Source organism: Onychostruthus taczanowskii, unplaced genomic scaffold (genome assembly GCF_017590055.1).
Source record: "Onychostruthus taczanowskii isolate IOZ18803 unplaced genomic scaffold, ASM1759005v1 scaffold45, whole genome shotgun sequence".
Classification (NCBI taxonomy): domain Eukaryota; kingdom Metazoa; phylum Chordata; class Aves; order Passeriformes; family Passeridae; genus Onychostruthus; species Onychostruthus taczanowskii.
Genome location: NW_024502014.1, coordinates 5,051,516 through 5,066,494, shown reverse-complemented (window position 1 = coordinate 5,066,494; position 14,979 = coordinate 5,051,516). Strand labels below are relative to the sequence as shown.

The following is a 14,979-nucleotide window of genomic DNA, read 5'->3' as shown; positions in this document are numbered from 1 at the left end:
CATAAAAAAAGCTTCCAAACAGTCAAGCTAAAATATCATCCTAATTCCAGTCCCTCTCTTTAGAAGAAATATGCTGCTCTTGAACAACAGCCAGGAATTGTACCTTAACAGGCTGGAGAGGGGTGAAATTGTGACACATTGTGAAAAACACTCTCCAGTCACACTGGAACGTTGCACCAGCACCACGCACTTGTTTAGCAGAGCCCATCAAGAACTGCTCTGGCAGCTGCTCTACAACCAAGCTTTTCTTTTTGCTTCATTCCCAGCTCTTCATATTGGAAAGCCCATCCCAACTATGTTTTTCAAGACCTATGGGTAAAAGTAATATGAACAAAGACAAAAAATATTGGTTTGAATTAAAGCAGAAAAATAGTTATAGCTGGGAAAGCACAGAATATGTGCATTGGAATGCCAGAAATATGGTTTAATAAAAACTGCAGTACAATGCACACTCAAAAATTTCTAACTGTGAGAAGAATGATGCCACCAAACTGCTATTTTTAATCTATTTTTTGCAGCATACTGTCAAGAAGAAAAAAAGTTTCAGGGTAAGAACTAAAAATTTCATTACAGTAACAATTTTTTATTGCATGTTTAAAATGCATTTTTAAAAACAAATAGTGCATGCTGGCTTCACTTTAATCTCCTGAAATATGCATTTATGATGGGAAGCCCTGGAGCTACAGCTCCATCTATGATGTTTATTAACAAAATATAATCCCAGTACATCCCCAGGGGGACAGTATTTAGTTCCAAAAGATTGTCAACCCTGTACTCTAACACACTTGAATTAGTTGTTTGTGTACACTAAATCCATTTATTTTAAATTTATTTTGTCTACATTTAGTGAAATAAAAACATCGCCCTGTACAATCCACCATCAGCAGTGAGTACAACAGCAAAAATTATTATACAGTTTATACACACTAAAATCTTGTCCTTTTTCCTATAAAGAAACCAGAAAAAATCTACTCAATATAGAGTTTAATTTAGGAGAACTCAAATTACAGAAGGGAAAGCCAAAATTATTACGGTCTTTTCTGAGCCCCCAGAAGTTCCTGATTCACGTTGTTGGAACAGTGAGTGCAGCTGGAAGAGTGAAGCATGCTCAAGTTGTCTTCTTGGGTCTTCAAAAAAATTAGCAAGTATTTAAATTAAACATGTCTAGTTAAAAAAACATTTGAAGCAGAGCAAGGTAAGTGGGAATTTTGCCTTACCACTCGTGGTTTCTTTTAAACCCAACTTATACAATGCGCGAAGTGCTAAGCAACACTACAGAAACACATTTACATCAACACTGAAGATCTGGGGAAATGAAATTCCAACAAATTTATTTTTTTAAATGAGCTGTATTTTCTAAAGTCATTTTTATTTCTCTGTTTTCATACAGTATTGAAAACAAACGCGGCACATTCACATTTTCCCGAAGAATTGTAAGGATGATCTCTACAGGGATAATGTTGAAAAGCCTGAAGCTCAATTAATTCATGTCAAAAACTCTCAAAAGGAGTAAAAGGCTTGATCTGAATGGTCTAGAACATGTACTGTAATTTAATAGAGAAGATGGTCGTCTTAATATTAATGATTTAAAAGAACTTCCCAGTTCATGCGAAGAGTATAGTCCAAGAATAAATCAAATTTTCTGAACGCATCTTATGCTACGTAAGTGTATACTTTGCGATCCTCAGGTGTTCGTGCCAAATATTCTCTCTCAATAAGTCCTTCAATACGTTTTTTAATAACAACTGGACTTGGTAGGAATCGGGCCTTCAGCTGCTGAGTTACCTAAAACAAAATAAAACCCAACAATATAAAATCACAGCGCATGGAAGAACTTGAAGTACCCTCACAGAACACAACAAACAGAAGAATGTATTAAGACAGAGAGATGATGACAACTATGGAGCATAAAAAGCAGCCTTCAGACTTCTGACAGTCCCTCCACTTGCTCGCTCATGTTGGGGTATGATTCAAAGCTCCACAGAGGCACGGTCACAACCTGAGAATGCTCCCAATTTCACAACTCTAAGGGAGCTCAGGAGTGCAAAATGTGTCATGTCCTGGAGCTGTGTGAGCTTAGCAGTGAAAAGCAGCAGGACTGCTTCTCTGCTAAGAGCTCAAATCTCTCCAGCCTGGACCCAACAGCCAGTAACATGATCAAAGCCAAAAATAATGTAAAGAACATTGGTTTGCTTTTCAAGCAAATTAACATCATAACTACACTAAAAGTAGGAAGGAAAACTAGATACACCCATGAGCACATGCGACAGTAAAGGGTAAGGATTTAGGTATGCCTTCAGACAGACATGGAGAAAAGAAAGGATGGGTTAAATACAGCATCTCTCAAAAGCCTTTCAGAATCATGTTAGTAAGAGCTAGGTAACTTTAATGAGATAATAGCAAAAGCAAAACTCAGTACCAGCATACCTCTGCTACTAGCACATTGTGTTGCATCTTCTTTCTAGATTTCATTATCCGAACTATAGCAGCTTCTATCTCATGTTTTCTGTCATCATCTACTTTCTGCCTTGTTTCTTTCCTTTCTGGATCAGATTCTCCTTGTTTGGCAGCAACTTAAAGAAAACAGAGAAGGTAAATTATGTTAGCAAAATTAAAATGTATTTCGTTGTGTGTTAGCTTAACTATTTATTTCATCTAGACATCAAGTTATATTTTCCTGAGTTTTGACATTTTCAAAGTTGATTTTTTTTTTTTTAAATGAAAAACAGCCACAAGAACATACTAACACTTTCTGGCATATTTTGATAGCAACTGACAAGATAACAAACTGTTATTTAATTACGACTATGTTAAAATTTGAACAGTACTCAAATCTGCTTACAGGCACAAGCACCAGCACTTCTATAAGCTAATGAAGTGGTTATTATACACTCAGCTTCCCTTATTTGTTAAACCCAAATCACTGCCCAAAACCATTATAAGCTACCTGGTACTTGAAAATGGCTGTTGTATCATGGGCTAAAAACATTACTCATTTCACTGCAGTACAGCAACTTATGAGGCAATTTTCCTATTTCTGAATCAATCAGTAGGATATTGTTCATGTTATTATTTAATTTGAATTTTATTTTTCTTTCAGTATTTCCTGTAAGAGATAATTACAAATTTTGTAATTAAGTAATTAAGTAAAAGGCTTAACTGACTTCCACACTGCTCTTGGCATTTGAATTTTCATTTTGATGCAACTAATCACCAAGAAAAAAACAAATTCTCCTTTTACCTCCATGGACATCAATCCTGCAAAAGATAATCTGCCATAAGTTTATGGCAGATTTGGGACTGCAAGAGAGCAGAATACAAAGCTGACTTACCCGTCTGAATCTTGACTCTGTGTAGTTTAGATGTGAACTGATCATTCACTGTAAATATATGACCATTTTCTATTTCTTTTGACTTGGGCTCTTTTGTGAGAACACGTTGTGTTGGTTTGCCACATGCAAGGGACTGTAGGGCTCTAACCAGTTCTCTTTCGGGGATGTCAGTTTCTTGCTGAATTTCCTAAAGAAGAATACTTAGTTAGCTAATGGCTGTGGCAGAAGTATTGTGTGTTGCACACAACATCAGGGATTGCTTAGAAGTAATACTGTCACAGTTGTGGCACTTGGAAGGTCAGAGCTCACTCAGCAGCAAGGTCTCAGTGGGTACTGTGCAAAATGATCCCCGTGGGTCAGCACTCAGCAAATTCTGTCACATGAACAGTCACCACGAGCTGCAAGGAAAAGAATGAATAGCCAGCTGTTCCATTTCCCTGCAATTGCTGAGAGGACTGAAAGGATTTGTTAGCTGTTTCCAGAGTGTGTTGAACAGGGTGAAACCAAACCTTCTGACTAACTCAGTGATGGAAAGCATCCATGATGTTCATGAACATTCCTGACCAAGAGCTGCACAAATACTTCTGTGTTCAGCCACACTGTTTAAAAGATCTTTACAAATGGAGCAAGCAATGTCTGGTTTCACTGTAGCATACAAATACTCTAGATCATACCTCACTTCTGAATAGCTCCAACAATTTATTTACAGCCCAGATGCCTTTGGCTAGGACTTCTCCAGGTGAAATACAAAAAGAGCTCATTATAGTGTGGCAAACATAAGAACTTTGAAGAAGATTGTTTGTAAAACAAGCACATAATCTGGTGTACCTCTGTCAGTGCTCTCAAGAGTCAGCTGAGAGATGGATGGTAGGCAAGTCAGCAGTGGCCATGAGCTAGTAAATAAATTACACTGGATGCAGAATGATGTCTTAATATGCTCTAGGAGAAGGCCAGCTATGCTGCTCTCTCAGACCTAATGTGTTTCCTGAGCTCCCATTCAGTAAAAGTTCATTTCTTCTCATCTCTTCTCTTCCTACTTCTAGCCTGAGGAAACTGCAGACACTTCTGGTTTCACATTTCCATTCAGACTCCTGAGGGACTCGTAGCAGCTAAAGAGAAAAAACAAACCTTGCAGACATGCAGCTGCCCACAACAGCTATCCCTTTCTCAGCTTCCCCAACTTTGGTTCCAAGGGCAGTATCAAGCCCTTACATTGTCCCCATAAATTCCTGAGTCTCCTGGCACACAAGTCCATGTGATGACCTCAGGTTAAAAACAGCAGTAAGAACTCCAAGTGGTCAAAATCCTAAGATCTGTAAACTATAACAACTTGTTAGAAGTTCTTTAAAGGGTGACCAGAAAAATCAAACTAAATTCTATCAAATAATGTTATTTCTTCAGTATACTCAAGTTATTTCTTAAATCAACCCTGAAAAACCAGCCACTTTTCTGTCATCAGGCACCACTGACAACATACAATAAAAATGATTTGGATGTACTGGCTTTGACTCAGGCTTTTATCAGGAACTGGACTGCACCTCATGCACAGCACCTCACTACCAGCTCTCTGTGATGCCAAGGCTCAGACAAAATAGGTATTATTTCTCAATGTGACCCAACACCACACACAGAGTGATGACTTGGATGATGGTGATGAACATGGAGCCATCTCATGTTTTTGAGATAAGGTCAAGTGAACTGGAATGACGTAAAAAGAAAAAAATCCCAGTCCAAAATTTAAAAAATTCAGGATTTTTGGTACCGTCTGGTTATAGATGATTCGGAAACACTAATACATTCCTAAGAGTATTCTTAGGAAGCATAATGCAGTCAGAAACACTTATACCATTTGAAATAAGTTGTGAATATCCACATATTTTAACTATTTACTAGTATCAAAATGTTTCTTCCCAAGCTGCTCACAGACAGTTACTATTTCTTCCTTTGCTGCTTTATTTAAAACACAGTTGTCACCTTCACATATTTTTTTTCAGATTCAGTACAAAATAATATAAAAAAAATCCCAATAAGCTATAATCCTTTACATGGTCATAACAAGAAAACATTACTGAAATGGACTGATCAGCATAAAATTTACCAAACCAAGGGAAGGTGCAAGATTTTAGAGCTTAGATAAATAAAAAGCCTTAAAGACTACAAACCAAACCCAGGTTATTAAATGATGTAATGCCAGTGACATGCAGGCTCCCAAACTTTGATTTTTGATGAACAATTAAAATTAATCCTTTCAAAATTACATCAGTTCTACAAGGCCATATATATCTACTCTGCTTTTAACAAAAGTGAAACAAAGAGCAAAAGGGAATTTGAGGGGTTTCATGCTGCCTATCCTTATATAAACCACTGTCTATTTGCTGTTGTACTTCACTCAAACCATTTCACTTTTAGAATTTATAACCCAGCATTAAAGTAAGGACCACAAAGAATTGCACTGCAATATGCTGCCTCAGAAGGAGAAAACTTTCAAGCTGAATAAAAAAAATGCAGCTATGAACATAAATGGGAATAACAGATGTTCCTGTGCTCTTTCCCTCAGCCTGTAGCATAATGTTTTCCTGAACATATTTTTATGCAGATATTTGATGTAGCAGTGAGAAATGTATACTTCTTCCCCATCTCCAAAAATGCCTTATTTTATAAAACACATTAGATTTGTGCACAGGAGTAGTACTGATTACACAATCTCAGTGCTAAAATATTACCAAGTGAGAGCTCTGTCTGGGGGCTACAAAAGAGATCATTCCAGGTATGGAACTCTGTCAGTTCTATATAAGAACACAGATTATTAGAAGGAAAATGTGCAGAAAAAAACCAAAGGAAAAGAACTGTAATTTTGCTGAAATAATAAAAAGTATTTTTAGTTTTATTTACAGACTGCAACTTGTGTACTTTCCAAAGCAGACAGCAAAAGAGGGAACAGGAAATCTAATTTACAGTTCTAGTTTACAGTTCTAATCTCTCATATCTGTGGAATTAATCCACAACTTAACTTCTACTACGGTCACATTTGTATTTCTTGTTTGTTAAAACATAAAGAACCATGCTTATTTCTGATGCCATTACAAGAAAGTGAGCATTTCACCTTTTAAAATACTGAGCTGTAATGTAAATCAAATGAAAAATATGTTGAGTACAAGACTTGATTAGAAAATGAATTTGTAGAAAAAATTAGCATTCTTTGAAGGCCTGCATGAAGATTCTCTTCCACTTCAGTAGCATTAACCTGCACCTATGTGGCCAATAGCTATTTTGCATATACAAATGAAATGCTGCTGTATAGAAATACAATAAATGTATACATTTTTTGTGAAGAAAATTTTCTATGCAACTATCTTTTAAGTTTCCATAGTATTTTATGGATAATTTTTGCATTATCAGTATCCCATTTTCTTCCTCAATCACATGGCCTAATGGTTATTAGGATTATTACGAGGATCTTATCAAGTTTGCAATTAATAATCACACTGAATGCAAAATAAAACAGCAAAGTCTGTTCAGCTGTGAAGGCAACTTCAGATGAATCTGTTGAGCTGTGAATCTGCAGAAACATTTGTGTATCAGACAGTTTCAGGATACACCAGCACACACAAGTCAGCTCACGTGCTCTGCTGCACTGAAAGCACCCATCTGACACAGCAGAGAAGGAATGGTTGCCCAGCACTCAGCAGTTAATCAGGGTATCCAATAATCAATGAACAAAGATAAAATTCATTCTCCTCTGAAGTTTTCGTAAGCTTTCCTGGCTGGGGTTAAAGACAACTCCCACACACTTCACCAAAGAAACCAAACAACACAAATATGCCTCCTTAATGTTTTAGTTCAAGTGGGACACAAAGCAAGAGCTTAAGAACTCCCAAATCAGAAATAAACAAAACATACAACCTAAAAGCAGATGGACATATTTCTCTATCATCTGGTCTTGGTAAACTAAAGTATAATTTAGAGCACGTATTAAAAACTGTGTTTTTCACTGCTCTCCCAAGTGTTATTTATTCATATTGGCTAAGGCTCTATTACTCATTAAGCCTGCAATTTGGTGGAAAAAGGCAGCTACTAGCCCAATTTCTAAATCAGCTTCAAGAAAAAAAAGAGCTGTTAAGTCCCCCTCCTTGTTTTCACTCACTCAAATATTCTGCAAAGTACTCAAAGCCGTAATGCTCCTGCAATGGATTTCATAACACATAGGACTTTGTGTTCTAAAATAACATTTTAAATTATCAGTAGTTTATTAAGAGTCCCTTATCAAATCCTGCCTTCCTTAATCACTACTGAGACCATTTCAAAGAAACTTTATTAACAGGCTAGAAGTATGCCAAATAAGCTGAAAACACAATCCAAACAAAAAGGCAGATGATTACTATGCATAGCACAGTCAAAAGTAGATGAGAAAACCTGGAAATCAACTGTTTCAAACTGCACCCATACTGCTTTTCAAGGCTGCCAACGCTCTCTCAAACAGAAGATAATGTCCAAAACAAAACTATCAATTTACCTTAACAATACAGTGCTCACACAACAAAGTACATGATCCTCCTCCTCTCCTAAAGCCTTCTTCATCATCATCATCTCTTAGCAGACATTTCAACCTTTCCCAGCAACACCCCTCTAGTCTCCTTGTTAAGAATTTATCCAGACCCTTTTTTCACTGTCCTTTCTGGCTGATCAGCTCAGAGAAGGGCTGAAAGTTCTTTGATTCATCCTCCAGTTCGGTCCAGCCTGCCAATTTTACTTCGGTATTCAAGAAGCCAGGATAAACCCTTCTCCACCCTTTGGCCTCTAAATCCAGTTTCTCAAAGACAAAATGAGGAAATGGAGCCACCTGCTGCATTTCATCTTCAGCTTTTCTACAGCTCAATGGCCTAGAACAACCACACTCACAATTCTCAAACATTTCTGAAACCTTCAACTCCCAAAGAATTTCCTCCCCTAGAACTGCACCAGGTGCATTGCTAATGATCTACTTAGCATGATCCATACTCAGAACGAGAGGCACCTGATCTTCAAATGCCTAACTCAAGAGGACAAGAAAATGCCCAAACCAGTTATTTAGAATCAGGTAAGAAACCCACAGACTTACCTCAAACGTGTATTTTTCTCTGTTGTTAAATAGCATTAATATTGTCATCTGGAAAGTGGAGACTTGCAATATGTGCTTCCGTGTATTTGAGCCAGTTACTTGGGCACCTCCTACACCAACTTCTGAGCCATCTTCCTATTTTAAAATTCCAAAACTACTGTTAGATTATTCTTCACTGAAAAATGTTTTATTCTGATAAGATGAAAGCTTCATGATGAAACATTTCTCTAGGTGATCAGCCTACAGAAGTGACAGAAAAGCAGACACCTGGGGGCATGGCCAGGACGCTGCTCCAGCAGCTGCCTTACAGTGCCAGGGAGGAAGAGTTGGAGGCTCCTACAGAGCCCAGACCAGGCCATCTACAGCCACCAATCAAACACTGACCATTGCTGAGGATGGAGACTTCACCACCTCTGAGGCCCCTGCTCCATTACTAATTCACCCTTCAAGTTTTCCTAAGCTTACCTTTAAAGTTATCAACATATCTATCCTACAGTAACACAATTTCAACATCCTCACAAACGCATGTTATTAATACTTTGTTGTAAGAATTTTGCTTTCAATTTGCATTGCCTCCTACATTCCCAAACATAATGCCATTAACTAGTTCTAGCTTAGCATTTTAGTACTGGTCTAATTACTACAAAATTCCTTTCTTGTACACATACAAATTAAGCGCTGTACTCCTATAAACTCTGTTAGAGTCTTGTTTTTGACAAAATGTTGTCTACATTTCAATCAGCACATGAAAAGCATGCTAAACGTTGCTTAGCAAAAATAAGTAATAAGTTTTTCACTTTTCACTGACAGTCAAAAAAATCCAAACCACTCAAATGATTGAGGCCCCTTCAAGATCACTTTTATTACTTTTCTACAAGTAAAAGATGATGCTGAGTGATGCATTCAAATTAAATTCAGAGGGGAAAAAAGTCAAAGCAAAATTATTGCACAGAAAGAATCAGACTATAAGTCTGATGGAAGGTATCTTTTTCTTATTCTTACATTCTCAATGGGTTTGCTTTTATTTTACAAAATGTTGAAGTTATTAAAAAAAAAAAGCATTTGCTTACTTTTAACAAAAGATACAATATTTATATAATCTTGATTCTCTACCTTTTTAACAGGCCCATAGAAAGTGGCATTGAGATCTGCAGAACCCATGTGATGCTGGAGTGTCAGCTGTCGCCCACTGTGTTTGGCTAAATAAAATCTGTAATTTGAATTGAAGAATTGAAATGAGAACAATATATAGCTCACATTTTGTATTGAAGAAGAAATACATTTTAAAAGTTACATAGCCTTTTGGAGCTATTGAGGACATTCTTAAAACATTTTTAACTTTTTTCTTTTTCAAAACATTAACTTTTCTCAGAATTCTATTTAAAATCTCAAAAAACCTCAAGCATCATAATGCAAGTATTGCATTCTCCAATTTTCACATAAACTGAAAAAAAACAGTTTGCCAGCACATCTTTAACAGTAAAGCTGTTAAAAACAACCATCTGTGCAGGTAAAAAAATATGTACAGGTAAGTTTAGAAAGTTTCTTCTTAAACCTCTACCTAAAAATCTGCAGTAATACATACCTTCTAAATATTTCAAAAGCATGTCTGGGAGCTGGAGGGATGTTGCACTTTGGTGTGGCTGACTGGGTAGGCCAGTAACCTGTTGTGAGGACACGCACTGTGAGATCAACACCTCCTAGTGAGACCTAAGGGTAATTGGAAGAAAACATACACTATTTTAAAACAAGACCATGTTTCACCATTTTGTCTGTATCAGTGGAAAATACTTAGAATTTTGTCTAACTACAAAAGAAATAGACGTATCTGTACACATTCTTTTTACAAAACCAGACAAATACATTGAGTCATCACTATCAGAGCAGATGGTACAGCAAAAACCCTCTACATTATTCCCCTCTGGCATTTAAGAGCATACAGAACTAAACAAAAGGAATTCTTAATCAAGAACTAAGTGTCTGTGATCATAAACAGAACTTGTGATACGCGCAACAAATCTTTGCAAATGGGTTTTTTGACGACATGCAATAAAGCTGGGTTGCATGAAACATGTCAGTTTCAAAAGAACTCTTTCTAAATGTACTGTCTGGAAGTAGAGAGGAAATACTATCTGATGTTGAAGCATAGGGAGCTCATCTGTGGACTGCAATGCCAGCAGTTACTCACTTTTGCACAGCCCACCTATCCTCTTTCCCTAAGGACAGCCATGACTCTGAATATTCAGCACTGGGGAGGAAACATTCCCAGCTCAAGTGCTGATCTATAAAGATGTGTTGGCAGATGATAAAGGTCTGGCTACCAGTGATGCATAATCCTCATTAGGTATCCCAACTAAGCTGAGCATTATGAGGCTTAAAACTGACTACTTTCAGCTTTAGGAGGTAGAACCAATACCTTCAAAGAACACACATTATGGACAAAAAACCAAGGCAAACAATATTCAACTTATATAAATCCACCACACAGAAACAGAGCACATTATGTTTCAGAAGGTCAAAAACTGCCACCTGAACTCAAACTTTCAGTATTCAATAGCAGAGTAGCATTCCCATGCACTACAGAAGAGTTTCTGTATTGTGTGTACTGAATGCCTGTGTGCACCAACCAGCTTGTGCCCAGGAAACTTCTGACAAACCTAAACAAGCTTCAACAGTTTTCTTCCTCCAGCCAAAGTGTGGGAAAAGGCCATCAGTGCAGACAAAAGGACACAGAAAATATATTTATCTGGAACTGAAACATTTGAGCTGAGATGGCAACAATTTCCCAAAATTTTTTGGCCTTTGCCAGACCATAACACAGCACCAATTCAGAATGCTCCCATCATATATTATAAGCACTAAGCAGTTGGTAACACAAAAAAGTTTTGGAAGCACTTTATTTCACAAGATGTCTTTTCAGCATGAAAATGGTATGAATTAGTGGAAAGTGCCCTGAAGTGACCCAGTGTTTACAGAACTCCAAGAAATGTTCCAGGATCACAATGACAGAAATTTCTCAATCTATGAGCCTGGACTTTCCCTGGTGCTGAGCTTCCCACTTTCTGAGAGCAAACCAATCATCCACACAGACCTCAGCACTGCCTATATCTCAGGATAGAGGGTCCAGAAGGAAACTTTGCAGGTAGGATTATTGTGAGAAAAGCAGATGTCTGACACCTCTAGGAAGCACTGTACACATTGAAGGTACTGAAACTGTTTAAAAAGGAGCAGAACAAACTACTTCATATAAAACACAGTATCACCAGCAATTTAACAGTAACAAAATCCCCCAAATCTTCCTGTATTTCCTAAATAATACTTCTGGAAATTTCATTAAAAGGCCACAATTAGGCTGACCACAAGGAAGCCATCACATGAACTGCTGGTGCCTTGCCAAGAGAAAGATGAAGTTTCAAATAAAGCCTAACAGAACATCTGTTAACATTTTAAATTCATCTTCTTAGCTGTATATAACTAAAAAGAAGATAGAGATACCATTTATTAACTCACATTAAGACTGTCATGTAAAGTACATGAATCTTCAAGCACAGCCCCCTCTTTCCCTACATGGTCAAGCCTGCCATGCTACAAAAAAAAGGGAATGCTTCAACAAATTATTATTGAAATTTATATTTCAAGCATTCCAGAAGCAAAACATGGCTGGCCTCTAAAGCAGAGAAACCAAACATCCAATAGTAAAGCTGCCTGTCCACAATCACCTTTATCCACTTCCTCTCCATCCTTTTCTGAACCCCCTTACAGAACATGCTGTTCTCCTACTCATGATGAGTCACAGAATGCTGATGAGGAGGATTTCAGTCAACTGCTTCAAGACAACAAAGATTTCATATCACAGCCAGGGACATTGGACAGAGTACATCCATGAAAATACTCCTGGCATTCAGACTGCTGAAACTGACTCAAACAGGTTTGATGTACTGACCCTACTTACCTGCACACAGGGAACTACTTGGCTGTTTATTATACACTAGTAAGTGCTACTGAATATCAGTACAGAAAAATAATGTTTTAGAGCAAGTAAACTGGTATCTCAAAAATAATGATGTCTCCCTAAAATATTTCAGGGGCCTGCTTTTACAAGACAGTGTAATTTTTCTAATTAAACAACTAAACCAATATTTGACAATTTGCAAGAAAACTTCAAAAACTAAATTTTGAAATTTGCAACAAAATAGCAGTTTCAGCAAAGGCATTAATTGTGTCAGGAGAGCTCAACACGAGATGGTGTGCTTTGCAAATACCTGCAGCCTGCAGTATTTTTCTTGCCCTTAGCAAAAATACAGACGACAACGGAGTGATGAACCTTGGAGAAGGGAGGCTTGGCTGGGACATCCACACGGCAGCGGGGCCGGGCACGGCGCGCCCCCTGCCGGCGCCGCTGAGCAGCCACGGCCCAGCCCCTCGGACACGCAGATCTGATGGAATGGGACACAGATCTTATGGAATGGGACTGGCACTTCTCGAGCTGCGCATGGAAGTCCCAGCCGACTCCGGCATTTCAGGAAATGCCGATACAGTTTATCAGATAAGTCACACAGTAAAAAAGGGAACAATTTGCACAAGCTGACCAAGCCCTTGTCAGCACATGCACTTACCAACAAATGAAGAAGCACAGGTGTGGACACACGTGCAGGGTTTGTACTGAAGCAAAAGGTCAAGCACACAGACCCCAGCACTTACCCCTGTCGCCTGAAGATGTTGCCTGAATTCATCCATCGTTGTGTTTGAGATGCTCATGTCCCTGAACATTCCTTCCAGTTTCGACGTGAATTGACATCCACATTCAGTCTAAAACCACACAAAAAATGTGTTGTACCAGCACTATGAAAACAAAGCTTCTGATAGGCAAACTGCAAGACTAAAGTTAGCTTATAAATCCCCAAAATGACATTTCTGTACTTTTGGTTACTGGAATTTCCACTTGCATTACATTCAGATCTCAGAAAAGATTCCTATTGTATAAAAAGATCTAACCCTACACAGATCTTAACTTGCTTTTCTCCTCTCCATTACTGTATTTTTGTCTTAGATTTTTATATCATATTAAAAAAAACTGTGAAAGCTTTCCAAATCAAGATATGCACTTTCAACTGCTTTTAGCACAATTCTGAAAAGGGGAATGAACCCAATTTATATCACAAGGAACTCCTGTTGTCCTGGGAGTGTTTTAATTTGAAGGCTGACTGCAGATTACCCAGGAAGATTCCTAGGTCTTGTGAGAATCAGGAACACCTGCACACAGACAGGTGTGCACAGGCAGGGCTGTGTGACTGTTTCTAACACACAGAATGTGTTCACATGCTGTGAATGCATGGCAAAGGAAGCCTGCTAGCTTCAGCATCCTGACCACTCTGCAGCTCTGTAAGAAAAGAGGGCACTTCATGTGCATTCATTCACCTGGAAATGCATGTGTGCCCTGTACTTTCTGAACCACTAGGCTCAAAGGGTGGAGAGGTAATGGAGAAAGAATTAATACTGAGAAATTTGGAGAAATCTGACACAAACAGGTTTGGCTCACTGATAGAATATGAAGTTCAAAAATAAGCATCAGTGCAGACTGATTTTAGGATCCCTCTGTTTCAGAAGTGCTCTAATTGTTTATCATGCAACTTGAGAAGAAGCTGCAATAGAACATCATTTAAGGTCTGGTCAACTTCAGGCTTTACCTTCTTTTCAATCTCTTGCTCTATTGACCCAGCTAAGGAAAATGTGTTTCTAAAGACTGATATGAAGGTTTTTCGTTTTTTTTTCAAACTACTTAATCAAAAAGGAATTGAGTATAATCACCACTCTGCTGATGGAGACAACCAAAAAACATCAACACAAGCAATAACAAAATTGTACTGCGAATAATGGAAAATCCAGGACAAAACACAGCCTTCAAATTCAGTCACTGCAGTTGTCCTATTATTCAAAAACTTAGAAAAAAAAATTTGTTTTCTAGATTGCACTCTCATCACAGGGCCTTTTCAGTACTTCCTTTTATTTCCATGAAAACACTTGAAAAACCTTTTGTATTTTCTGCTGGGGCTTTCTAAATGAGCTCTCCATTTAGCAGCCATCAAGACTGATATTACCCATACATCTCATGTAAAACCAGAAGAAACCATATTTATGAAAAACAAAAAAGAAAGAAAAACCCCTAAAAAGTATGCAAGTACTGTCTTACCTTTAATTTGGAGATCATATTTTTCTCAGAGTCATCTGAAACACTCTTATTTGTGAGAAGTCTTCTTGCCAAGTGCTGCTTGTAATAGCGTTCAAAAACATCTTTCTCTTGCATAAACCTGAATAAAACCATTGCCTTATCCAATATAGTTTCTACTTCTTGCTCTGTTAGCTGTAAAAGAAATAATTTTCTGGTTTTAATCTTCCAGCAGAAGTGCCTTACACAGCCCAAGTACTTAAAGTAATTCACAGCAGCAGATGGTCTAACAGTAGCCAACAAAACTGGTCCAATATATGATTGACAGCCAAAAGAACAGAGCACTAACTCAATAAAGTGGAGTAAGAAATAGATCTAAAATG

The 14,979-nt window shown here is 37.8% G+C and overlaps 1 protein-coding gene across 1 annotated transcript in view; it reads right to left on the bottom strand.

The window, feature by feature from the left end:
• Positions 1-967: 967 nt before the first annotated feature.
• The window catches only part of CUL3 (cullin 3), a 55,700-nt gene continuing 41,688 nt past the window's right edge, over positions 968-14,979 (bottom strand). The window contains exons 9-16 of the mRNA XM_041414322.1: positions 14,621-14,791; positions 13,132-13,239; positions 10,016-10,140; positions 9,544-9,640; positions 8,431-8,565; positions 3,333-3,519; positions 2,428-2,573; positions 968-1,785 (exon numbers count right to left, since the gene is read on the bottom strand). Of these exons, the coding sequence (XP_041270256.1) occupies positions 1,654-1,785; positions 2,428-2,573; positions 3,333-3,519; positions 8,431-8,565; positions 9,544-9,640; positions 10,016-10,140; positions 13,132-13,239; positions 14,621-14,791 (1,101 nt within the window). The 3' untranslated portion in view covers positions 968-1,653. The remainder of the gene's footprint in view (positions 1,786-2,427; positions 2,574-3,332; positions 3,520-8,430; positions 8,566-9,543; positions 9,641-10,015; positions 10,141-13,131; positions 13,240-14,620; positions 14,792-14,979) is intronic.